Source organism: Dicentrarchus labrax, unplaced genomic scaffold (genome assembly GCF_905237075.1).
Source record: "Dicentrarchus labrax unplaced genomic scaffold, dlabrax2021, whole genome shotgun sequence".
Taxonomy (NCBI): Eukaryota; Metazoa; Chordata; class Actinopteri; family Moronidae; genus Dicentrarchus; species Dicentrarchus labrax.
The window spans coordinates 11,601,263-11,626,364 of NW_026136701.1; the positions used below are offsets into that span (position 1 = coordinate 11,601,263).

The 25,102-nt window shown below is 40.1% G+C and overlaps 1 protein-coding gene across 6 annotated transcripts; it reads right to left on the bottom strand.

Moving 5' to 3' along the window:
• Positions 1–174: 174 nt before the first annotated feature.
• tcf3a (transcription factor 3a) lies at positions 175–25,102 on the bottom strand. Of its 6 annotated transcripts, none has more exons than XM_051407053.1 (20): positions 24,554–25,102; positions 21,026–21,122; positions 20,569–20,641; positions 14,552–14,625; positions 13,434–13,509; positions 12,728–12,768; positions 12,428–12,563; positions 11,899–11,948; positions 10,405–10,504; positions 9,879–10,015; positions 9,592–9,742; positions 9,437–9,495; positions 9,247–9,325; positions 7,440–7,516; positions 7,118–7,291; positions 6,869–6,977; positions 6,637–6,724; positions 3,552–3,787; positions 2,984–3,115; positions 175–2,864 (listed from the first exon to the last, which is right to left on the bottom strand). In XM_051407053.1, exons 2-19 carry the CDS (start codon positions 21,077–21,079, stop codon positions 2,991–2,993), a joined length of 1,839 nt encoding a protein of 612 aa, XP_051263013.1. In that variant the 5' UTR covers positions 21,080–21,122; positions 24,554–25,102; the 3' UTR covers positions 175–2,864; positions 2,984–2,990. The 6 variants fall into 6 exon arrangements, with proteins under 6 accessions (XP_051263013.1, XP_051262988.1, XP_051262997.1 ...); XM_051407028.1 differs by having other exon boundaries at positions 6,592–6,724; XM_051407037.1 differs by lacking the exon at positions 3,552–3,787 and adding an exon at positions 5,336–5,574 and having other exon boundaries at positions 6,592–6,724; positions 12,428–12,560; positions 24,554–25,101.

Consider the following 25,102-nt stretch of genomic DNA (forward strand, 5'->3'; position numbering starts at 1 on the left):
GGTACACGCTGCCTATGAAATCATCACTTCCTGATTGGTCTGTCCCAGTTTGATAAGCTCAGTTAAACAGATAAAATATTGAAAACATCAACATCTCCCTGGTTCACTACTTGATATTGCAGAACATACAATATACATTTATAGGTTGAAAAAAGACATAGGGTAAAGGTCGGATTTGTTATTAAAAATGGCACATTTATTGCTACATTACTGTTATATACACAACAGTTCTCGATATCTACTTTATATATAAAAAATAGGAAACAGGAGGCACTTTGAGGACATAGCCTACATAGATGTTGTCCCCAAACATGAGTGAAGACAGAGAGATCTGTAGCAGGTTCATCTGTTGTGGAGGACAGAAAGGGTTTGTTAACAAAGAACATCAGGTGCATGTTTTCATACTTGGATACTGCAGACATATCTTTCATGTTAGAAAATAAGTCTTCAGCAGCAACTTTTCATGTCACAACAACACCACGTTCTTCTGCAGAAAGGCTAGAGTAACTGACAAAGAAAATAATGTTTGGGGCTAGTCCATAGGGCAAGATTTGTGACAAAATTACAGGTAAACCAAATACTGTTACATATCAGTACCAGCTTACAATGGTAATGCTGATGAGGACAGATCATACAGCTGTACATACATATCAATGCACATGCCAGTCAAGGACAAAATTATATTTAAGAAAATCAGTTCATAAAATATGAGAAATTTTAAGTACAGTTTTCAATGTCAAAGTTGTAGGCCAGGTTATTAGTCATCTTACATTTAATGACACATGAACACTGAAGCAGTCTGCGTCAATGAGTAACTCTTCATTTAGATGTTGTCAGATGTTACTGAAGTATATATGTTTTTATACATCTGTATTATAAAAAAGGTACAACCTAAAAATCCTCAAATGCAACATCATCCACCATGTAGCAGAGAAGTATTCAGGCACTGGTGAGTAACCATTATCAAAACTCCCAAAGTCAGGAAAATGACTAAGGCCACCCTTTTTGATTCATTTTATGCTTCATATCGTAATGAAACAGAAAACTATGTTGCAGATTGTGCAGACCGCCCCCGCTGCCCCTTTCCTCAAATTAATCAACAAACTCATCAGAGAGCTGGACATCAGGGGCAGGGAAGGGGGGGTGTGCCAAAGAAAAACATTGTGTTTCATTTTAAGAAAAAAAAAACTGTCGCAAACACCAGAACAATCCAATTACAACTGGCCTGACAGGTTTGTGTTGAAACAGGCATTTTAAAAACAACAAAAGAGCAATATCACAACATGTGATGTTACAGCCAGATAATTTTGTCATTTCTAACATTTCTAAGCACCTGGCACAAAAGAAAACACCTCACTTTGTTCCTGGAATCTAAATTGAGAGTCGTCTTACATTTAAACAATGTAAACAAAAAAAGAAAGAGCATTCCAAATTAGAAAAAACAAAACTCATACAACTATCTTACAAAGTAAAAAAGAAAAACAATGATAAATCAATTCTACAAAAAGGAAGATCCTTACAACAGGCTTTGCAAATTGTTCAAAAGGGAAAAAAAACAAAAACACCAAACGCTCAACACAGAGCAACAACCACAACAAGTCAGTCAATGGCGATTGAGTAAATTCTCCACAAGGTAGCAGTAACACTCATGATCCCTTTCAATACTCAATTATATCTGTCTTCTTGCAAAATGTCTTTTACCACAATACAAATTGCTCTGAGACTTGCATTCACCAGTAAGTTCACCGTGCTGTAACAGTGGAACGGGTACGATTTGACGGGGGCAGGCTGATGTTACACTGGCTGTATTTCAGTCAGGAGGTCCCAACTGACCAAGTGGCTGAGTCCGAGGCTGAGAGCGAGTGACTTCATGATGGCGAAGGACGCGAGCAGCGAGGATGACATCTGTATGCTCGAGTCCAACGGGCAGCCTCACAGAGGGAAGGTTGGGATTTGATTCAACATCAGTGTGGATCCTGGATTTGTAACGAGTCTTTGCTCACGTTTGCCGGTGGTGGGTCTCTCCCCAGCGGTCTTTCTATTCCACTTGCATGGCCGTGACAAAAACAGACGTACAGGACTTAGAGGGATAAGACTCAGGGATCCACAGTTAAAAATAAACAAAAAATAACCCACCACGTGTGTGAGTCAGCGATTGTGGCACCTTTACAGCCAAAGCAAGAAATTCCAAAAAATACAGCCAGTTACCAGCATATCAAAAAGAGAAGCGGGCTCTCCGATTGGCCAGTCAGGGGCTGGATGTCTCCAAACCTATGTCTGTAATTCAGTCATCACATGAGAGGATAATGAAGATGGCTATTTTTATCTCAATCAAACACTATGCATTAGGCCTCTTTCAGGAACATGCTTAAACAGGTTTTGTTCAATCACAAGATATAAACCTGGGTGTCCCTCTTTGCTTGTGAAGAATGTAAGACCTCTTTTTCAGATGGGAATGCCAATAATTATCCAACAATACAAATCCTACCTCTGCTCACACGAGCAAATTGATCCGAAAAGTTTTATTTGATCCAAACAAGTTTTGCTCCCAACGTGTAAAGCAATTTTTCAAAATGTCTTACAAAAACACGATCATAAGAACGTCCTTATGTCCAATTTCCACAGTCTCCAAACCAGCGTCCTGGGTTCAAAGTATTGATGTGTAAAGATTAATAAATGTTTCCTCTTTCTGTAAGAGTGTGCTTGTTACTTTTGTATTCATCGTCAGGAATGTGGCCACCTGCCTTGTCAGTTATGAGGTGTGTGTGCGTGTGTGCTTTTCAAAAGTTGATTAACACACACTGAGATGCATGACAATGATAGATTAAGGCCACGTGTTCTAAGGGCTGTACAATCAACAGGAACTGAAAGAGAAAGGAGAAAAGTGAATAATTATCTTTCTGCAAAACAATCTTTAAATAGATCTTCTTTATATTATATTGCAGACACCAGAAACCCCACTGTACAGACTCCTTAGACTGACCTTAGAATTACATATGTCCATCTCCTCCTAGACCAGGGTGACCCCCACCAAGCTGCATCTGGGGGTCCACGCCTGAAACTTTTTCCTCCTCTCTCCTCTTGAGGCAGGCAGCCTTTGGGTTCAAATTACGCTCTTTGAAAAAAAGGACACATACATAATTTAAAAACGGTATGTGAGGAAATTCTTAAGATTAGCTCATTATGCTCCGACCTCAGAAATCTTTTAAGAAATTAAAGCAGAGTTTTGAACATACAAAAGGTCAATAATAGACAGGAAGAAAAGCAAGGAAAGCAGGAAAATGAAAAGTAGGATGAGAACTGCAGGTGTTTGGCAGAAAAGCAGGGATATACTTCCTCAGATATTCTCCCTTTCTTCTCCATTGCTTTACAATTCCTTTTTCAAAGTGATACAGGCAAATAGCAAAGAGAAAGCCAAAGTGGATGCAAGTCAGAACAAAATTAAGGAAGAGATTTTCCTATAAGTGAATGACTGGCACCTTTTGTCCAGCTATGATAAGAGATGGTTGGTTGTCTACGTAGATCAGACCTTCCTGTATTGGCTGACCTACCTCGCACCTGCTTCTCCAGGCCCAGTATGACTTGGACAGCCTGTTGCAGGATGATAAGCTTGGTCTGGGCCTTGTCGCTCTGAAGGTGGACCTGACACATCCTGCCCAGCTCTCTGAAGGCTTCGTTAATGTCGCGCACACGCACCCTCTCCCTAGCGTTGTTAGCGTGCCGGCGCTCCTTCTCCCTCTGCTCCTTCTCCTCGGCAGTCAGGTTCTCATCAGTCACCGAGACAACGCTGCAGCCAGGAGGAGAAGGGGGGGTTGGAGGGGCTGGTTAACAAACCCAAATCACAACCCTCGCTGAACCTAGGCTAGATGTCCTCACTAAAGCTGCAGTTGTACTGGTTTAAACCCATAATGTTTTGTTTAACTTACTATTACCATTCTGTTTCTGTGAAACATTTTATCTTTTAAGTATGTCTATCTATGATGCTAACTTCAAGCTCTCAGCCCAAGACAAGACCAGTGGAATTGCTGAAGAAGATCCCAGTGGAGCAGGGCTGTATTGCAGGAGAGTGAGCGGAGCAGTGGTTGTTTTTTTTTCTTAGATCTAGTGTCTTATGTGTTATATTAAATGATAAATAATACATATTTTTTAAAAATGAATAGACAAATACTCAATCAGGTAGTGAGCAAGCGCGACACTAAATTATTTCAAGCCAAGAACAAATATATTGGAGGTCAAGATGCAACATTCGACCTTAGTGACAAGGTCTAATAAAATCTTTAAGTCAACCAACCAACAAATACATATATGTATGTATATATTTCTTTTTTTTTGGTCATTGGGGTCCAGGATGGAAGTTGTAGGGGATATGGTGACTGTCCAGCAGAATGAGAAAAGGAATGAGGAGGAAGAGAGAAAGGGAGAGAGAGGAAGCAGCACCCTCTGCCGACATAGAAAGAGCCACAGAGAAAAAGCCAAGAGGAGAGACTGAGGGCTTTGTGTTAAATACATCAGCAGAAGGAGATGTATTTGTCTGAATGTGAGGAAGAGGTCACTGTTGCCATCTGTAAAAAGAAAATGACAGAGGACGGGGGGAGGGTGATGGAGAAATGGAAAGGTTTGTCTCGGAAAAGGGGGTGGGCAAAATTAAAGGGTTAATGCTTGAAAAGGCTACAGCATGCAGCACAGACACACTGCAACAAAGCTGAAGACTGGTTAATACGCGTGACAACAGACAGCCCTGCTTTCATGCTATCCTGGGGTGCCAGTGAACAGACAAGTATGCTATGAGCAGAAGACATCATAATGCGGAAATAACTGATTTGAAATTAAAATGACTTCATAGTTTAATAAAAAGCATAATGAGGCAACAGTGGAAAAAAAGCAAGAACACAAAAGACGTGTTAATCCAGTCAAAGAGTGAGGCGGAGAGACATGTAAGCATTTTCACAGACAGCCAACTGTAAGACAATGCAACACATACTGCATCAGAACAAACAGCAGTCCTGTATGTGTTACAAGAGGACGAAACCTTAGAAGATGAACTGGAGAATGGGCATGTCATAAAAACAGTCACACAGCTTCATTTCCTTATCCCATGTCTGTACCTTGTTTATCATTTTTTGGACCACTACAAGTTCAATACTTTAACTGACTAGAATTAAGCAGGCATAACTTCTTCACCACCATAAGTGATTAAACTACCACGAGTGATTTAAAAAATATTTTAAATGTATAGCAGGACATGCCAGGAGCCAGGATGTGAAGCCATGTGGGAGTTTTATTTTGTAAAGAGGCCCTTCCCCTCCTCTTCCTTCCTCCCTGGACACCCACTGACCTCGAACTTGCTGCTCCAGGTTGAGTATAACGTTAACGGCCTGTTGCAGTACGATCAATTTGGTCTGCTGTTTCTCATTGCTCAGATGGAGCTGACACATGCGGCCCAGCTCCTTAAAAGCCTCGTTGATGTCCCGCACACGTAGCCGCTCGCGGGTGTTGTTAGCCAACCTCCGCACTTTCTCCCGCTCAGCCTTAACCTCCACAGGCAGATCTTCATCATCTTCCTCATCATCCAGACTAGTGGAGAGCCAATGACAGGTGAGGAGGGAAGGAAACAACAGTATGGGTACAGTTCACTGAAAATTACGTGCCAATTTTGTTGTGCAATCAATTTTCCTACTAATGTAAACACCACAGGGAAGGTTTTGATAAAATTCTAGAGTAAGTCAATTACAATTAGAAACACTGCTACAAAGGTGGATCACATTAGGCTTTAGCCCTAGTAATTTGTCTGTTTGTAACTAAATAGTACGACGAATAATGGAAGATAAGATAATGTGATCGACAACCATAGCAGTGTTTACAACTGTGATTTTATTACTTCAAAATCCTTTTTCATGAAGTGTTGATCTTGTTTAAATTTCCAAATCTGTAAACCAGATTGTCTTCCAATCATTCACTACTAAATTGTCTTTCGTCTGTACTTTTATTTCCATTTTTTGTTCACAAACCTTTATATTTGATGTTCATAAATGTCAGATTTAGAAAAGGAGTTGGTCTTTTTATTAAGCGATAATTGTTCTTATATGTAGTTTCAGATTTTTGGAATTTTTAATGCAGTAAAGTATTTTGGTTATGTAGTTTCCTCTTTAAGCCTCCATTTCCAATTTTAGGGTAAATGACAGCTCCAAGTAGTGAGGTGTTGTACCAGTGCAGTAGCAGCAGATGTAGGAATATAAATAAAAATGCTGTGGCTAAAATGATTGAATTAAGTCTTGCTCACCTTAATGTGGTGATGGGGTGGGAGATATTACAGGAATGTATTACAAACTGGTCAGTCTCTCTCTTACCATACAAAAAAAAAAAAAACTGGGGCACAACTGAAGTCTTTCCAAACTTAAGTATACTGTTTAGATCTTAATAGACTTATGTTGAAAAATGACTATAAAGGATCATAACCATAAAGGTTGTAAGACTACTTCCTGACATATATTATACTCAAGCCACTGCAGGAATATATGCCATGAAATGTCTATGCTTTCATAGATTAATATAAAGGTCGTGTGAAAAAAAAAGAAAAGAAAAAAAAGACACCTTGTTCGGAGGCGGCCCTTCGTGTCTTTTTTCTCGTCCTCTGACCTGTCGGTAATTGAGCAGTTCTCATCGTCCTCCTTGTCCTCGCGTTTGACGTCAGTACCACTGGAACGATTTAGGCTACCGGGCAAACCTGCACAGAAAATTTAGAAACAAAGATACTGAATACACGTACAGAACCCAAAAGTATAACTTAACAGTCCATAATGGCAAAGTATTACCATCTTTTCTGACATGAAAAATAAATAGAGGAGTGCAAAGGACTTGAAAGCCTTACCAGTAAAACCTTCAGGCTGAGAGCCTGGCTGGGCAGATGCAGGGCCGTGGTGACCATGCAGATGTCCTCCACTAGAGGGCAGACCAGAGTCCTCATGGTGACTGGACATCTTCAGGACAACAATTTAAACATGATCAGTGTTTCAGTTATCATGTAAAAAGCTTGTTGTATAACACTCTCACTGTTTACTTTGATGTTAAAAGTAAAACTTCATTCAGTCATTTGTAGATAGATTTTCACTAATCTCACCAGTCCTGGCAGGCGACTGGCCAGTCCGAGTGCGGCACTGGTGAAGGCTGGAGGTAAACCTAAGCCAGATGAGAGCAGACTGTGCATTTCAGCCAGGCCTGGTCCTCCTTGTCCGCTGGCGTGACGCTGAAGAACATTGATGGCTTCGTCTAAATGGTCCTCCATTTTACTCGACTAGGGAGAATGAAGAACGATGAGACGGCACAAGGTGATGATGAATGTAGCATTCTGTTTTTACCCCTGTAATCTACTTTACCAAGCTTTTGATACGTCTGTCACGTGAAAAAGAATAAAAAAAAAAAAAAAAGGTATGTTGACTCACCATGGACTGAATTCCACCCTCAAAGTTGGGCGAAGGTGTAGCCTGGCCAGAGGACCGAGTCCACTGGGATGCAGAGCCTAAAGAAATTTTAAAAATAAAAATCAAATCAACTCAATCCAATTTTATTTGTATAGCTCCAATTCAAAACAGAAGTTATCTCAGGACACTTTTCAAATAGAGCTGGTCTAGACCGAACTCCTTATAAAATTATACAGAGCACATTTGGCAATGTTTACTGTATCTATTGGGGTTCTAGACGTATCTGATACTAACACATTAACACAGAGGGAACATCCCACAGACAGTAGTGGATATATAACAATAGTCCATTTACCTCCAATTGGATATATCCATTCCCCCTTGTTCACAGGGAGATGTGAGTGCTGGATTAGTGAATGAGAAGCACTCCTGGAAATGAGCTTTTCATGTCTTACTCACCAACACTACTGAGTAGATGACTGATGCAACTGGGGCTTGAGCTTGGGCCTCCTTTACGGTCATATATTTATGAGTCATTTTGGTCAAATGCTATATATGATGAACACATTTTGCTGTTTTAAGCCAACCAAATTCAGAAGAAACATCTCTACATTAACACGTTGGAAGTTTTTATTATTTCTATAGGTTATGGGCACATAACATGAAACACTGGAGTGAAAGACATTGTGCTTTTTACAGTATGTTTTTAAGATGTGAAACTAACGTGATTGGGGATATGAAACGTGTATTGAAGATACAGAAGTTACAAAATTATATGTCATTTTCACAATGTTCTTTTCATGAATACTTTGGCCAAGGTATGAATCAACACTACAATTGAGGTTGAGTGAGGTATTTTCTTATTAAAATTTTAATTGGGTTCATTATTTTTTTCTCTCACCTTGTGCCAGCGCCAGTATTTGATGTATGAAGTGTGTGATGAGCTCACTCATGGAGAGACAAATGGGGAAGTGAACCCCACCCTCTTTATTTTTACTGTATTTTCCCTTCCTCTCTCATGAGTTATATTTGGATGGTGTGTGTGTGTGTGTCTGAGAGATCAAGTGAAGGTTAAGCTGTGGAAGGGTTACTTTGAGTTAAATTAAAGAAACCTCAATAAGAATGCGGACATAATATGAACACAAGTACCGTCTGAAAGAAATGTCCCACCTATTTACTAAAATCTGTCCAAAATTCAACTACCTTACGGCTAAATCAGATGACCTAAATGTCAAGATAGTCTTGCATGCCAAACTTATCTCCGTTCTATGTTTGTTCGGTGCCAGCACAAGAAAAAGCTCAGTGACACAGGTCAAAAAACACCACTATCTTGGATATTTAAATGTTGTAAAACAATCTGATTTATTAAGGGTGACCCTAAACTAAAGGCTCAGCCATGCTCTTATTTAATATAATGCTGTGGAGACATTTTGTACTTATTCCCTACCTTTTCGTCAATTTAAATATTTTATAAGTCTGATTGTCATGTGACTTGACAGCTAAGATGATCACTTGTTATCCTTCCCAACTTAAATTGATGAACATATGTTATGTTTTACTGACAGTATTGATTCATATTGTGATGGAGTTTGCACATAAGAAATTTAAGATCCTTCAATACACAAAGTAAAGAGTTTTAACATAATGTTTTACTTCCACTTTTAACCCAATAGATGGAGCTACACTGTCACTAAGAACAATTCAGGCTTAGTCAGATTTTATCATCCCCTTACACAACAGGAAAGACGCTGTGTTGAACAAACAACACTACAAAACCACCAGCTGACCTTGAAGCCTCAGGAAAAAATGACTAGAGTTATTCCCTCACCTGATACAGCCTGAGGAGAGCCAGAGGGAGTAGATGGGGACGGAGGAAAGGTGTTACTGTTCGGGTCTGAAGGATAAATCTGGACACAAAAGTTTTTGTTTTTAATTAAATGAAATGCAATTTAATGACATGTATTATGCTATAGAAAGATGATAATATATAATATTTAAGGCCATTTATTACTACTTACAGATGCCAGGGCTTTTCCAATTTCATCACCCGAACTTCCAGGTGCTGCTGCACGGTTGGCTTTTGGGGAAGAAAAAAAGCATTTCAATTAGATCCTATGCATATAACACAAGAAGTACTTTTCACAAAGAAGAGCGCACAAGTTAAAAGGTTTACCCATGATGGTGTCAGTGCCACTGATAGGGGGTGTGTGGCTGGGGACTCCGAAGCTGCTGGAGCCAGAGTGGAAACCAGCGGGATGAGCCCCATTCACCTCACTGCCATGCAGGGGGTAGTTTTGGGGAGAGAGGGGCAGTGGCTGCCGTTTCTTGAAAGCAGAGACACGCAAAGATTTAAATGCACAACCAGACAGAAGCTCTCAATGATGCATTAGTCAGAAAGTGTCAAAGACCTCATTATGCCTTAATAGAAAAACAAGTCTAAAGTGTGATGGCAGAACTCACCAGTCTGTCTTGGGGGTTGATGGCAGTGAAGGGACCATGCTGGCTCAGATGGGGGGAGTTGCCCAGCATGGCAGAATAACCAGGCTGAACCATCGACCTAGCAGAGCCCCATGGATCGGAGGGCGGGTGGAGGCCTTCTGTCAGGGGGCATCCAGCGAAGGAGGGGGGAGCAAGAAGGGCGAGGGAAAACCAGCCACGGGAGATGAGAAGACAATGAAGGCCACATATGAGACATGTCAAATTACTGTGATGACTTCATTCAACTGTGATGCACTATTCAGTAAGCAGGCAACACGGGGTGTTCACTGACATACAACTACAGCACCTAGGTTTATCCAGACTTCTATAAAGATAATATAGGGGAGCTAATTTTGCAACCATACTGGCTATAAAAGAAAGTCATTATTATCTATGTAGGTGTGTGATACGTTTACCTGTTTCAATAACAACAAGTGTCTCAGACTGGATTTTTTAACCCAACATAATGAACTTGGGGAGTTTGAGGAAAATTCTTGTTTCAACTGACCTTGCATGTAGAATGGTGGTGGGTAGACGTTTCCTGCCTTGGAGGCCGGATAGCCGGCATTATCCCTGTTGAAGTCCTCTCCTGAGGCTGGTGCATAAACCTACAGTGGACATACAGAAAGACAGAGTGAAACTCTTAATCTCAGTGCTTGTAAACTTATTCACAAATCACTATATTACTGTAAACCAACTATAAGGTGTATGTAACATGTTGCATGAATGATACTTAGTACATATATGACATTCTTTTGAGATACTTAATAAGAAAGCTCGCTTGTGCAAATTAATTTTCCTATAAAAATAATATTAGGACCCTGACTAAAGTTAAAACAAACAAAAAAAGATATATGCATTAAATACCTTGTTAAACACAACCCTTAAAAGTATGTGTTCTTTCCTAGGCTAGAATCTATTTTTACAATCTGGTTTTATTACTTAATTCAATAAACAGGCTGTTGCAACATTTCTGCAGACTGAAACACTGAGCTTTATGTATTGAATGTGCAGTGTCAGTAATTTTATTGGGTTCTGTCTCCCATCTCTGTAGGGCTTTTGCATATTATCCTGTTAAACAGAAACACACTGAAAATGGTTTACAGATACATAATTCACACTCTTTTACCACATTGCGATGTGGCCACACAATGGGAGATGCAGTTGGATTTAGTTGCATAGTATAATGAGTATAAAGGAACCAATGTTCTGAACCACCATATCATTCTCAATCAAGACTATTCTAGACGAAAAGCAAGTATCAAACTGTGTCTGCAAAACTCAAATCCAAATGGACTGAAGTTTTCTTCTGTAATTTGATTAAACAGAGAGAAAAAAGGAGAGGAAAAGGAGGGGAGAGTAGAAGAGGGAACGGGAGAGATGCACTCCTAATTACTGAACCATCTGCCGAATCCTGGATGGCAGCCAACTCAACTGGCAGCTGGGATAGAGGGATGGGGGAGGGAGAGAGAGAGAGAGAAAGAGGGGGGGAGGCGGCGGGAAAGAGAGGGAGGTGGCGGGGGTTAGAGAGGATGGGGGGAGGGGGGAGGAAGAAACAGAGAAGAGGAGGAAATAGGGTGCCCAGAGAGTGAGAGTGGGAGGGAAAAAATGAGGTGGAGTAAGGCCCATCAAACCCCAGTATGAATTCCCTTCAGTGATCTAACGAGTATACTTGGCAGCGGGGAAGAAATGTGGCCATAAAGTGAAGGGCCTACAAATACAACACACTATAAATACATGCTGCAAATGAGTGACTGGGTGAATGAGTGGCTTTTTCTCCCCCTTTTCCTTTTTTTTTTTTTTCTCCCCACTTTGGTGGTGCAGATGCACAGCTGTAAGAGCTGGATGTCCTGTATTGCAGCTATTCTATTGCAAGCCAGGGAGAGGCTTACGATGCCAAATGGAATGTGAAAAGGGGCGTAAAACATGAAAACTTGGGCTCCCAAGGACTGACTGCAGGATATAGTTCAGGGCTGTAACGTTTGTGGATGCTCACACTCACCGAGGAGGGCAGGCCAGGGGGCACCTTCCTGATCTTTTTTGGCTGTGATTCTGAGGGGAGGAAGAGTGAAATTGCATTAGCACACACACACACACACACACACACACACACACACACACACACACACACACACACACACTAGCAAAAAAAAAAAAAAAAGAATAGCTTAACTTATTGCAGAATACAACAACCAGTAAGGGGATTCATTTATGCAGCCCCCTTTACTTTACTTTCTGAACCGATTTATCCATCTGTCTTCTGACTACTCATTAATGCCTTATCAAAAGGGTATTTCAGTCTGATGTTATTCAATGACTTTTCTCATTGTGATCTCACAGTGATTTTCACTGCTTAAAACTAAGCAGAAGTGAAATTGCTAACACCTTTTATACCTCGGCAGGAGAAGTGATAATACACATCGACTTAAATATAAATTGCAAAAAAGTTATTTTTTTTAACATATCTGTGACGAGATTTATCCTATGACTGCGTTAAACACTGTGCTTGAAACAATCCTTTACAATCTTACCAATGGGGTCCTGTGAGGGTCTCCTGCGATGGTTGCCTCCCTCATAAGAGGAGTAAAACTGGGAGTTGGACTTCAGGCCAGATGGGGAGATGGCATTGGGACTGGACATGGGTATCTCACTGGACATAAAGCCCTGCTACAGAGCAGAAGTGTAAAAGCACAGGCCAAAAGAAATAAATATGAAGTTCATTCAGAAAGATACAGGAAAAGAAAACTGGCTGAGGGACAGAATTTCTCCAAAAGAGCATGAAGAAAGAAGGAAATATTGTAGCAAAAACCCTTCCTTTCCGACTGATTTACCTGTGTTGCAAAAGACGAGTATGGTGTTCGTTCAGCCTTCCCTGTTAGGAGAAAGGAATATAAAATCAGGTCATGATCGTGAAAATTGGGCTTTTATGTCTATATTAAATCACAATCTGGCCATTCCCTTTTCTCCATTTGGGTGCCTCCCATCTGCTGTGTGTATATGATGATGTGTGGTATTTATGGCTGTGGACAGCAAAACAACAACAAATTGGCCCATTATAAATGGTTCAGGGCAATTGTGCCCAACCTCTGTCCCCTCCCCTGACAGTTAAACAGTAGAGAGCTACAGGCCACCGTAGTCCCGAGGGAGAGCCTTGTTTGTGCATGGGTGCCCTTTACATCCCCCCCAACCCCCTCCCGGCCAGAGCACACAAACTGCAACACACGAACAGACCCCTCCTCCACATCCTCCCTGGTTACCCTGCTCCCTTCATCCATTGCCACCTAAGGATAAATATGATTTGCCCTAAAGTGGTATATTAGTTTCTAACCTGTGAACGGTTTGCTCTCCCAAACAAACAACTCATTGTTTTGGTTTAGTCACATTGATATAAACTTCCGTATTTCAAATCGGTACATTCTTCTGTCATTAAAGCCTATTATTAGAATCACCCAAAGTTCCCCGATTCTCTTTGGCTTTTAAAAAAAGATGATGTGAAAGTTGTGGTGTCGGTGCTTAGTTCAATTTAAAGCTTCTTACCAACAATCCCTGGTCCAAACATGGGGGCAGAGGCAATGCCCTCTTGCTCACTGTAAAGGCCTTCTTCTCCATAAGCCTATGGGGAAAGACAGCAGATGCATTAGGGAAATAAAAACAAACTACATACAATTAACTAAAGCTCATTATTAACACACAAACGATGAATATGTGATGGAATTGCCTTTTCATAAGATGTACAAATTAAACATTAAATCTTGGTAGATCGGTCAAGTACACAGTCTGCACCACTGATAATGTTTAATCTTCCCAAGTGATACCCATGCTGTTGTTGATATCTGGGACGTGTCAATACCAATGTTAGGATCAGAAAATCTGGTCATTTGAGTGGGAGTAACCCCTCTAAAATTGATAGTAGATTAAATTTGAGCTGCTCAAGCAGCAACTGACATGGTTGGAAAGCGAAGCCAACAGTGCAGTAACAAAAACTGCAGCTCCTTGAACGCCCACTTGAGGCCGTCTACAGAAGTAATTGATCTCCTTAAGGCCTCATAAAGGCCCAAATTTACAACGGAAATAAACATGTTTACAGCCTGGTACAAAAAACTGTTTTAATCTTTATTGCTAAATTCCCTGTTCATGACAACTGTTCCGTCTTTGCTAACTTTTTGGATCGACGGCCAGTGCCACCACACTTCAGAAACTATCTACTATCTACAGGGAGACTACGTCCATTTTTAATTGTTGATGTTTGATATTAGTACACATCTAGATGTATACCATTAAGGCTTTTTGAGCATTTACTTATGTTTGTGATAGAACTCCCTCTAGAAATACAATCTTCATAATATTGTGTAATGTGTGACACCGGCATTATTTTATCAGTGTGAATGTGTTTATGCTGTTGTTCATAGATCAGGGTCTTGGCAGTGTATTAAACTAATGCTGTGGAACCAGGTGACAACTCACTATTGACCTATGACCAGAGTGGTGCTGTGTCAGCGGTCAAATGCAGGTTGAAAACGTCATCTCATGTCGTACATTGTGTGAATGGGGCGTAAATGACATGATCACCCGAACCTATGTTGTCTTTCACTCAAGCTAAATAGCATGACGTCTATATGACCAGATTCAATGTAGTAAGTGAGGATAAACCGTACCCTTCCCTGGTTGAAAGATGGACTGTTTTGTTGTCCTTGCGCCCAGGGACTGGACCCACTCCTCTCATCTATACCTGGAAGACAAAGAACTGGGTTAGGCCTATTAACTACTAAAGGCTGACACACTCATAACAGGGATTTAAGCTTATGCTTTGCAAAACTAAGTCAAACTTCAGAGAATGATGAAGTTGACCTGCTTTGATACAGGTTTTTCATGCTGCTCAAAGTAACCTCCATTGAAGAGCTTCACTTCACAGCTCACACAGAGACAGCATAGTGACAGCACTGTCACATAGCGTGGATATGAGCTGTAGGAAGTTTGAATAATTAACACCCAGTATGAGGCTCCCAGAATCATCCTCGACATTCTTCATTCTCCCACTCCACTCCTTTACATTTTCCATGGCAACAGTCATTCATCCCCCATCCATTCTCTCACATTTGGCCTACACCTTCGCCTTAACAGACGCAAGGTCTCAATCTTACATAGTTGACACACGTTATCCAAGGCCAGAGCACAGCAGCTTTCAGAGAGGTGAATGTATTTGAAAGGAGTGATTTTAAAGATTGGTGAAGCAGAAATTCCTGCCCGTCCCCTTTCTCTCAATCTTCTCTCGTACTGCAACACAGCATCTCTGGGGGAAAGCTGAGGCTTAATTGTGTACTGATTTGCATAATTGTGCATATTAATGAAGCTCAGCTCTATGAATATTCATATTTTTGTTTTGTTGTCTAATTAAAAAGCGGAGAGGGGAGAGGGGAGGGGGTAGAGGCGGGCTAGAATCATGACAGGATCAGCAGTAGAACAGAATGATGGGTCCACAGCGCTGAGAGCTGCTAGATTGCCGTGACAACTGTGATCTATACACACGACACCAGCAGAATAAGAGATGAAGGAGACAATGTCTTGTCCCCTCTCTATGACTGACTGTCACTCTCCACGTCAATCACAGACGATAAAGAAAATGCATGAACCATTCGTTTCCGCTGTAAGTCATCAGTACCCAAGCTCCGGGCATGAAAAGGCTCCAATTCAATGTTTTGTGTTCGTGACTGCGTTACACTTTTGTTGAGATGTGGATTACAAGTAGGTTTGTTTTTGACAGTGAAACTGACAGAAAAATTTCATAATAAACTATATATTCAAGGGGTCTTTTTTACTTACTCATACTAAATTTAAATAAGCCAGTTACAGTGTCAAACAAACAGTGCTAGCAGATAAAATGTAAGCTTACAGTGGAATTAGATTACATTTTTGGGGCTATTGTAACAAAAGTGTTACATTGCATCTGCCACACACCTACATTATTACCATGGATTCAGAACCATGTAGCATATCAGAACATTCTGAAAAAAATAAAGATTCAAAGCTAATTAGCGAGACGAACATGTGGTATTTTTTCCCTCTTTAGCAGGACTGAGAATTGTAAGACACCAGTAAAAAGAAACAGATTGTCACCATTCATTCCACCTAAGAGCAGGATGTATATACCACTAAACTAACTCTATAACCCGTCTTTTTTCAAGGCACATAACTATAGGGTTAACAGGTGTTGTGTATGAAATTGTAAACCAATTTAATGGAATCAGTGGATTGTGTGGAAGAAATAATAGGAGGATTACCATGAATATTCACACCTGAAAGAAATGTAATTATGGGATAAATGTTTAAGACATGGGAGAGTGGACATAAGATGAACTAAGAGGCGTAAAGAGTCATTTAAATTGATGTAAATCAACAGACATATTCTTTGTAATTAACTGATCTGACGATAAACCGATGAACATAACTGAGCTGGTTTTCAGAATTGCTTCTATGAATCCTGACAACTCTCTTAAATGAAGTTAAACACTAAAAAAACAACCGTATGATTATATATGGGTTTTCATTATTCTGGTCACTGCATTGTGTATTTTTATGAATGTCTTTAATAATCAGTTCCCTCTACATAAACATCTATTGTGTAAGACTAAAACAATACAAATAAAACAATACATGTACACATATGATAGATCTCGATCACCTGAACATACTCAGTGTAGCAACTATGTTACTTTGGTGACTTGTAATACACCTTTGATGCCTTTATTTCAGATTGATTGGTAGAGAGAAGACACTTTCAGTTGGCTGATATTGGACCAGTGTATATGAGGGCATATGTGAAAATGGTATAGTCCCTTAGTGTATCTTACCAATATGGTCCAGAAAAACTAGGCATGCCAGGTTTTCTCCTCTGAATTACAATGTCTCTTTAAGTTGTTTTTTTGAGCCTTGCTGGTGTGATCCCTTATTGTGGTAGGATAAATAAGTTTCCTTACTCTGCATGAAAAGTAAATACTTTTAAACAGTCATCATCTTAACAGACCACAGAATGTGGCCCTTTTTCCCCCCAATATGAGCAAACTGTTTTTCAATTTCCATTTAGTTTGGTACTGATACAGGAACATCACACAGAAGAATGCACTCATACAAGGACCATAGCACGCATACAATCTCATCAATAATACAGACAAGATGTATCAATATCTCTGTCTTTGTTCTTTATAAAACTGAAATAACAAAACACAAGCCCATACCCCTTATGCCCCTATAACCCTGCCTATAATGAAAGCATTATCAAATAATTTATGAAACACGCATTTTTTATGTTTTAAACGAGCACAATGTTTTTGGTCAGACCTGCACTTGGTTACATTTCTTTCCTCTTCCTCACTATCAATTTTGGTCAAGTTATTGTTTTTCTCAGTTTGTGATGTGTTGCTTTTTCTTTTACCTTATTAAAACTTCATCTTATTCACACACATTATAGTTTTTGTTTTTGCCCCCTAGGCCAGCACAGTTCATAATGTAGAGTTCCGGGGAAGATACAGCAGATCACACTGCTGTTGCAGTAACAGTCATTATCATGTATAAGTGAGATTTAAACAGCAGTATGAACTTAAATCTCACTTTGAATGACAAAATGGTACAGAACCGTGGGTAATTTTTACAAATGATTTCCATTAGGGCCACAATAAGTGCCAAAACCACAAGAAAACCATGAGTAGTGCACGACTCAGACAGGCTACAAGGACTGGAAAGAGAAATGGGTGAGTAACATCAGACAAATTCTCTGGTGAACCCCAATGCACTTCTCCTCCCAGCATGCAACGCCCCTTTAAGCATGGCTAGTCTATAATTACACAGGAAGAGATACTGGGAACAGACAGCCAGCCTGAGTCATAGGCTTCATGAGCAAAACTCCGGCACATACATTGACCAAACTTGCAGACATGTCTTGGTTTTTACAGGCACACAGCTCCAGGCACCTATAACTGAGTGTGCCGTTTTGTCTACACACCTTCTTCCTTCCCTTGGCAAAGTGAGTCACACAGACACAAAGCATGATGTCAGATCAAATCCCAAGAGAGTGAACACTGTTAATGAAATACTGAACAATGTACAATAACACAGATCCTGGCTGTTTTAACCTGTGAGTCACCAGTAACTTCTCAAACACAAGTGCACTCTAACTCACTAACATATACAGCTGTGAATGCCCTAGTTCTGACACTGTGTGAAATTACATACACTTCAACAACAAAATATGCCAGGAATTCAAATTTTAAACAGCAACTCTACCTGTGAGTTTAACATCCGTCAGTCTTTGTGATCCACTAATACATCTGTTTGAAAATGGAACATTTCATGCAAATATGAAACTTCTGCCCTTCTGCATTTCAGCCCATACAAAACTTTAAAAATACATTTTAGGATTCTCGGTTTCCAGAGGCCAAAAAATGAAAGTGCCCTGAAAATTACTTTAACTGACTAGTGACAGCAATTGAACAGGCACATAAGACCAGAGCAGAGACATTATCATCACTGAAGGCTCTAAAAGGGAGGTTCCCCACAGCAACACATGTTGAACCTTCACATATCCCAAACCTTAACCATACTGGGAGGAAAAAAAGGACTGACTCTATAAGGAAAACACGTGGCAGCTGCTCCACAAAAAGCAGGAATACAGATTGGCCATGTCAGGTTCTTTGAAACTATTTTTATGAAAGCACAGCTTTAAGTAAGTAGAAAAGCAGGAAACTATTTACACAAGACAGTGACATAAATTGCACACTGAGGTGCATTTTTCTTACCCATGTGTGCTACATGAATATCTAGCAATGGATTGTTTCTGTACAGATCAAACAAACAAATAAAACTTGTTAAAAGGTCCAGTGTGTAACATTTAGGAGGCTCTATTGGCAGAAATGGAATATAATATTCATAGTTATGTTTTCATTAGTGTATAATCACTTGAATATATGACTTATCTGTTTTTGTTCCCTTAGAATGAGCCTTTTATATTTACAGACGCTGCGGGTCTCCTACTCCGCTCGATGCCCCTAAATCCTACAACTAGTAAGCTTTAGAGATGTTGGTTGGGGAGTTTTTGAATTTTACAAAAAGAGCCAGGCTATCCATTCCCCCTCCTCCCAGTGTTGATGCTAGCTAGGCTTATTGCTTCTTGGCTCTGGCTTATTAGTTAAGGCACAGACATCAGGTTGGTTGTGATCTTATATGACTCTTGAAAGAAAGCTGCGTCGTTACTGCTGTTTACTGCTGCCCAGACAAAAATTCAAAAGATGCACTGTAGAATTATTTCATGGGTATATATACACATGTATGTAGATATGCATATAAATAACTCTTTATCTTGTTTTAATGTTATTACATCAATTTGATTATCTCTTTCTATGTGTGTAGCATGAAGGAACTACAAACTATTTCCTGCTGTGAAAATGTGTCACTATGGGAATACACTGCAAATAACATGAACTCAAGCAGACCACAGTATCTGTTCTTCATGAAAACCCAAACTACTACATTTTTCCAGCCAGCAAGGGCGAGTGTTTGATACTCAAAAGGATAGATTTTTGGGGAAGTTTAATTTCAAGGTTGAGGGACAATACCATGAGCAGCCGTTGTATTGATAACATCGTGTCTTTTTTGTAAGCACACACCTTGCAGTGACAAAAGAACATGTAAGTGGCCCTCAAGTGAATAGAAGAAATAGAGCCCCCTATACTCCACCCCGCCACCACTTGCCTTGTCTTTCATCTTAGCTTCAATATCCTGTTTCATTTCTATTGCCAGCCGAAAGACCTACTGCACTTCTAGAGATACGAGGATGAAATACAAAGGTTCATGTGGAGCAAGAGGATCGGCTTCAGTAGGAAAAGAGACGGACAGGCAGACATTTTTAAAAGCCAACCACTTTTTGTGTCACAGCAATACAAAAAAGCTCCCACAAAATAAAGGAAAGTCTTATCTTGAGGATCTCTGGGGCTGTTTGTTTATGGTGAGCTGCATGCATGTCTTCAAACTGACTATAGGTAAAATTGATGATGAGAATGGATAATAGCTCGGTGAAAATGAGCTATGTGGAAGGGAAAAGTAGGGTGCGAGATTGCAGGACAAGGGTATAAACTTGGTCAAAAGGTAAGCAGAGGAGATTAATTGGGTTGTTCCCATAAACCCCCACCCTCTGCCTTTGTCCTTAAGTGATTGAATGGCAACAGCTGAGAAGGTGAGGGAAGGGACACCTGCAAGGCGAGGATGAGGAAGTGTAGAGGAGTTGACGCTTGATCTACATAACATAAAGTAACCTGGCAATCTTTCCTGAGGTTTCTTACAGTAATCTGTGATCGGAAACACAATTCATGAGAAAAAGTGGAGAAAAGGAACAATTTCCTTTTGTATTACCATTCAAAACACCATGAATGAATGTGGGTGGAGCAGTGAGACGACAAGAAGCTATAACAGCTCAGTATTGTCATGCTTACTGCATTACACATCAATAAGTACATTTCAACACTAGCATTAGGTGAGAGAAAGTGAAATGTTATTTTTTGTCCTAACATTTATTTATTTAATCAAGAAACTCTGATCCTTAAGAATAGAGCATATATTGTAGTTTGGAAGCAAAGAACAAAAGGAAAATCTTTTTTAAAAAGAAAGAAAAGGTTTTTCATCTTACCTGAACCTCCGAACTGACTGCTGCCGAGAGTAGTCGGCCGGTTCTTGCCGTTTGAAACTGGAGGCTCAAACATCTGAAATCATAGAAATTAACAGTTACAGTCCATCTAAGACTTTACTGTGCTGTAATCTTTTCTCTTGTGCAAAAGGTATATAAGGTTGTAATTTAAACCATCTTGTCTTGCATCCTATTCTATCTAGCTAACAGCTACATGAAACAATCTATACATTCCAGTTTTGCTAAAATTAAAGTGACAGAACAACAGACACTTAAAATTGTGGCTGATGTAATCGCACTGCAATCCTTCAAACCCTGACCGACTGACCTCATGGATGCCCTGATATTCATTCACATTTCAACCCACATGACAACTGTTCAGGACCAAATATGAAAGTAACATAAGCATAGAATGACCCTTACAGTAAGTATACTCAAGCAATCTTCAGAGAGATCTTACCGCGCTAAAATCCAGCAAGTCGTTGAGCTCCTTGTCGGTTTCCACTGCAGCCATTCTCTGCTGCTGTTCACTTGGCCCTTTCAGTCTTAGCAAGCGACTACAAGCAGAAGTAAGAAGAATATCAGTATATTTTTCCATTTGTAAGATGGTTAGCTAGGGATGTGCAATATATATTGGGGCTGGAGCTGCTGAGACATAGGGACACAGCACCACCAGAAACGGCTATGCACATGTAGGGCAACAACAATTCAAATTAAGGATAACATTGAAATTATTACCCAAACCGTCCACTCCAAACAACCAGTGAACATTCATGTTTGAGGTGCAGGTAAGCAGCTAGATAAGGGAGCAGGCGACTGAACAGTAGAAGTGTCTTGCTTTTCACTTACAAATAAGTGGTTGAGATAATATAGTTACGCAGGAGACTTGTTTAAACCTGCCTGGGTTCCCATGTTATTGCCTCTTCCCTTGTAAAGTTGTGTCTGATGGTGCTGTTTTGTCCCATATCTCAACAATAAAGCTGGTAAATAAAATGTGGTCGAGGCCAACAGGAAGGATGTCAAAAATTATAAGAGTAAGACTGAGATTGTAAAAAAAACATCTTGCATTATGAACAGGAAATATTACAATAACACCCCTCCTGACAATGTCTAGACTAACATCACAATGTCAATCTATTATCAATTCTTATTAGATAATAATTCAGGTAGATGACTCAAAAACATGCAATTTGCTCAATAAGACAGTGAGAACTCAATTAAACAATGTGTGAGAAGCCTGACCTTACTAGGACTTGGATAACATTTCAACCAATGGTACAGTTAAACCCAAATAACTAATCCCTACATTGTAAGATAGAATTACCAGTCTAGTAGCACATTCATTCAGAGTAGTGACCAAGTACTACAAGATGCCGCCAGTTCTAAGAGTTTCCCCTGGTAGCCCACATCTGACATGGGTGACCATGGCTCAGCCACAGGCCACACTGCACTGGTTGTTGGTCAGGCTTTGGACATGGCAGCTTCCTCTACCTCAAAAGTCAACCTGCTCTCACAGTCCTTTTGAAAAACTTTCAGAGTAATAACACGACAATCTGGACTCTCAAATAGGCAATGTACTATATGACCTCCCTGTATCAAAGAAAATATAGCCTATGTGTGTAAAACATTTAAATAGCTATCATTTTTACATGTGGTGGGCAAATCAGCAGTGACACTTTGCAATACAAAAGCACTGCAGTAAATAGTAATAGTGTTTGTAGTCAAAGGTGTTGTTTGAATTTAGAGTTTGTGGTCATGTCATGCAGATATACACAACACATACAGTGTCTTTCAGTTGGTGTCATTTAGTGATTACTTGTGGCCACTGTACTGCTAAAATAATGTAGTTTTCCTGAGTTTGGAATATGCTGTCATTATATTTGAGACTTTGTCACTTTAAATAATTTTGCAGTGTTCAGGAACAATGCAGACCCTCTGTTCCTCTGTACATTTACCTGGAAACTGGCTTTGGATGTTTTACTAAACATCTATTAATGTTAATACAAGGTATCTAATTTATTATGAGTACCAGAAATATTGTCTTCATTGTTACATCAATTTCAAAGACTGCAAAATTATATGCAATGCAAAAAATAAAAACATATGAAAACTATGTTTGCCAAAAGAGACCATTGGGTGCTGAGATCTGTCAGCAATACGGACAATAATAATAAATAACACATCATACTATAAGTTCAAATATGACTATAGGATTAAATGAATACTTTTTACAGTCAATCAACAAAAGCTGACCACTATGAGATATTGCAATTTGTATAATCTATTGCATTGGGCTATTGGTTCCTGTTATTTTGTCCATAGGGTTGTTGCAAGTGAACAACCCCTTTGAGTATCTTAAACAATTTAAACAATTAGGAGGGGGCGGATATTTCTCAGGACCTGAAGTGCATTTGTCAGATGATTTCACTGCTCCCACTCACATAACTCAGTATCATTTTCAGGGTATGACTTAAGATTCACTTTCAGTCTAAAATAATACACTAGAAACTGGTCAAAGTCAATTAGTTTCAGTTGTGTAACCTACTCAAACTATGGAAGCATTATATATCATGTTAAAATTAAGTAAATGTTTATACAATTACTTGTGCATAATACGAATGTTACTCCTCCTGGAAATAATCTCCCTACTTTGTTTATAATCAAGTAATACTGTGACAAAGACAACACAAAGAAATCAGTGTGTGTACAGTGTAAACTCTAAAATAACAACTGTATCTGAGTCTAAAGGCATTAAAAAGGGAAGAAACCATTACGTTCTAGTCTAACGGGAAAAACAATTAAAACTGGTAATACTCCCACAATTAAAGAGTAACGACTAATGTGCTATTACATAAGAACAAGCCAAAATGTTTTGACACTACATAATCTAGTAATTCCAGTCTCTCATTGAGCTGAGGTCAAAATGGGGGATAAGTGTTTTAGCCCCTCCTAACAAATGGAAGTTGCATACGCTTGTCTTGAGCACCCCCACCTTCGGCCTGACCATTTGGAGAAAAGTTTTAAGGCCGAAATAACCACACAACACCCCCATACCTGGTCATCAAATAAGACACAGTCAATGTAATCGATAGCATGTGTTTTCGAGGGCTGATCTGCAGGTTAAACCCCTGCGGGATGTTTAAAAGGACCTTAAAAAAAACCTGTTGCCTGCCCTCACGTCGAGCAGGAGAATGGGACACTGATGAACACAAAGACTCGGGCCACCAAAGTTTCAGTTTAGTGGCTAAAACGCGACAAAAATGAGAATAAAGGCCAAAATGTATTTAAATAATGGTTAAAAAATGTATTTTAAATGACGCAGGATGGAGTAAACGAGGCTTTAGCTGGTTCTTGCCTTGTAACATAGTGGTTGTTGTTGGCAGAGGTGGAGGAGGGAGGAGGAGGGGGGGGTAAAAATAACACCGGAGTTATACTTTAAACTAAGATTTCATTATCATTGCACGACATTTGTGTTTTATACTCACGAGCATAGCGACCCTACACACATTAGGTAAACTCTAACCTCTTGATAACATGCAGAAGACATTGCAGTGTTAGCACACCAGCAGCACTTATAGTTAGCTAAAACAACCCCAACAACGGCCGCCTGTGTTCACGGTTAACGGCTAGAGAAAAAAAAACCTCCATACGAGCTCTAACGGTGCACACGGTAAAAACCCGGGGGACCTAACTCTGACTGCTATTATGCTAATGTGTTGTAACGTTATAGCCCACCGAAGTGAACAAAGAAAGTATTTTTTCCACCCTACATTAAGCTAGTAATACTCAGTAGTAAGCACGACAAGCTCGCCCAGGCCGAAGGGACGAAGATCCGAGACCCCCGCTTTCTCCCCGGCTGTGGACACTCGGTACAACTTGAACCAATGCGCCTAAAAAACTTGATCATTACTCCGGTAACAACGTGGCTCACAACTTCTTTTCGACGTGCATATTATTGCTAGGAATGTATATTTATTCACATATTTACCTGGGTTCAATTGTGTGGCATCCAACAGGGAGAAATCAACGGCAGGAGTAGAGAGAAAAACAAAGTTAGGGATAGGATCCTCTCCCCGTGGTCCGGACCGTGGGCTTGATGAAAATGAGGAAAGGCGATATATGAACCACTCCTCCGCCGCCTCGACTCTTTGTTGTCTTCGTCACGAAACTAAAAACACGTTTCTAAAACAAACCATAACTCTCGTGTCGCCCCGTTTCCCTTATTGTGAGAGAAATTGTAACCATTTCATTTTCCAAGTAGACATTTTAACAGCCTCCACATTGTCGGTTCACTCAGAGTATCCGTCCGCTGCACAGCCTACGGGAGGACATGGACGCTCAAACATCAACCGTGTCCAGTCGTCACTAAAACGAAGTAATCAAAACGAAGCGGGTTGTAAGCTGGTTTTTGTGCCGGCGCGGCGATTGTCTTAAATACCGCAAAATGTCACCGTTTTGTGCCCTGTGGAGAAGACACAAAACGATCGGAGTGCCGATTCGCGGGGATCTACCTCGACTGGCGGAGGAAGATAGCGGA

Coding starts and splice junctions, on each gene's coding strand:
- tcf3a (XM_051407020.1), bottom strand. CDS start 21,079: ATGGCTGCAGTGGAAACCGACAAGGAGCTCAACGACTTGCTGGATTTT. Junction 13,510..14,551: donor CATCTTTCAACCAGGGAAGG/GTACGGTTTATC, acceptor CTTTCCCCATAG/GCTTATGGAGAAGAAGGCCT. Junction 11,949..12,427: donor ACCCTCACAGGACCCCATTG/GTAAGATTGTAA, acceptor TCCTCCCCTCAG/AATCACAGCCAAAAAAGATC.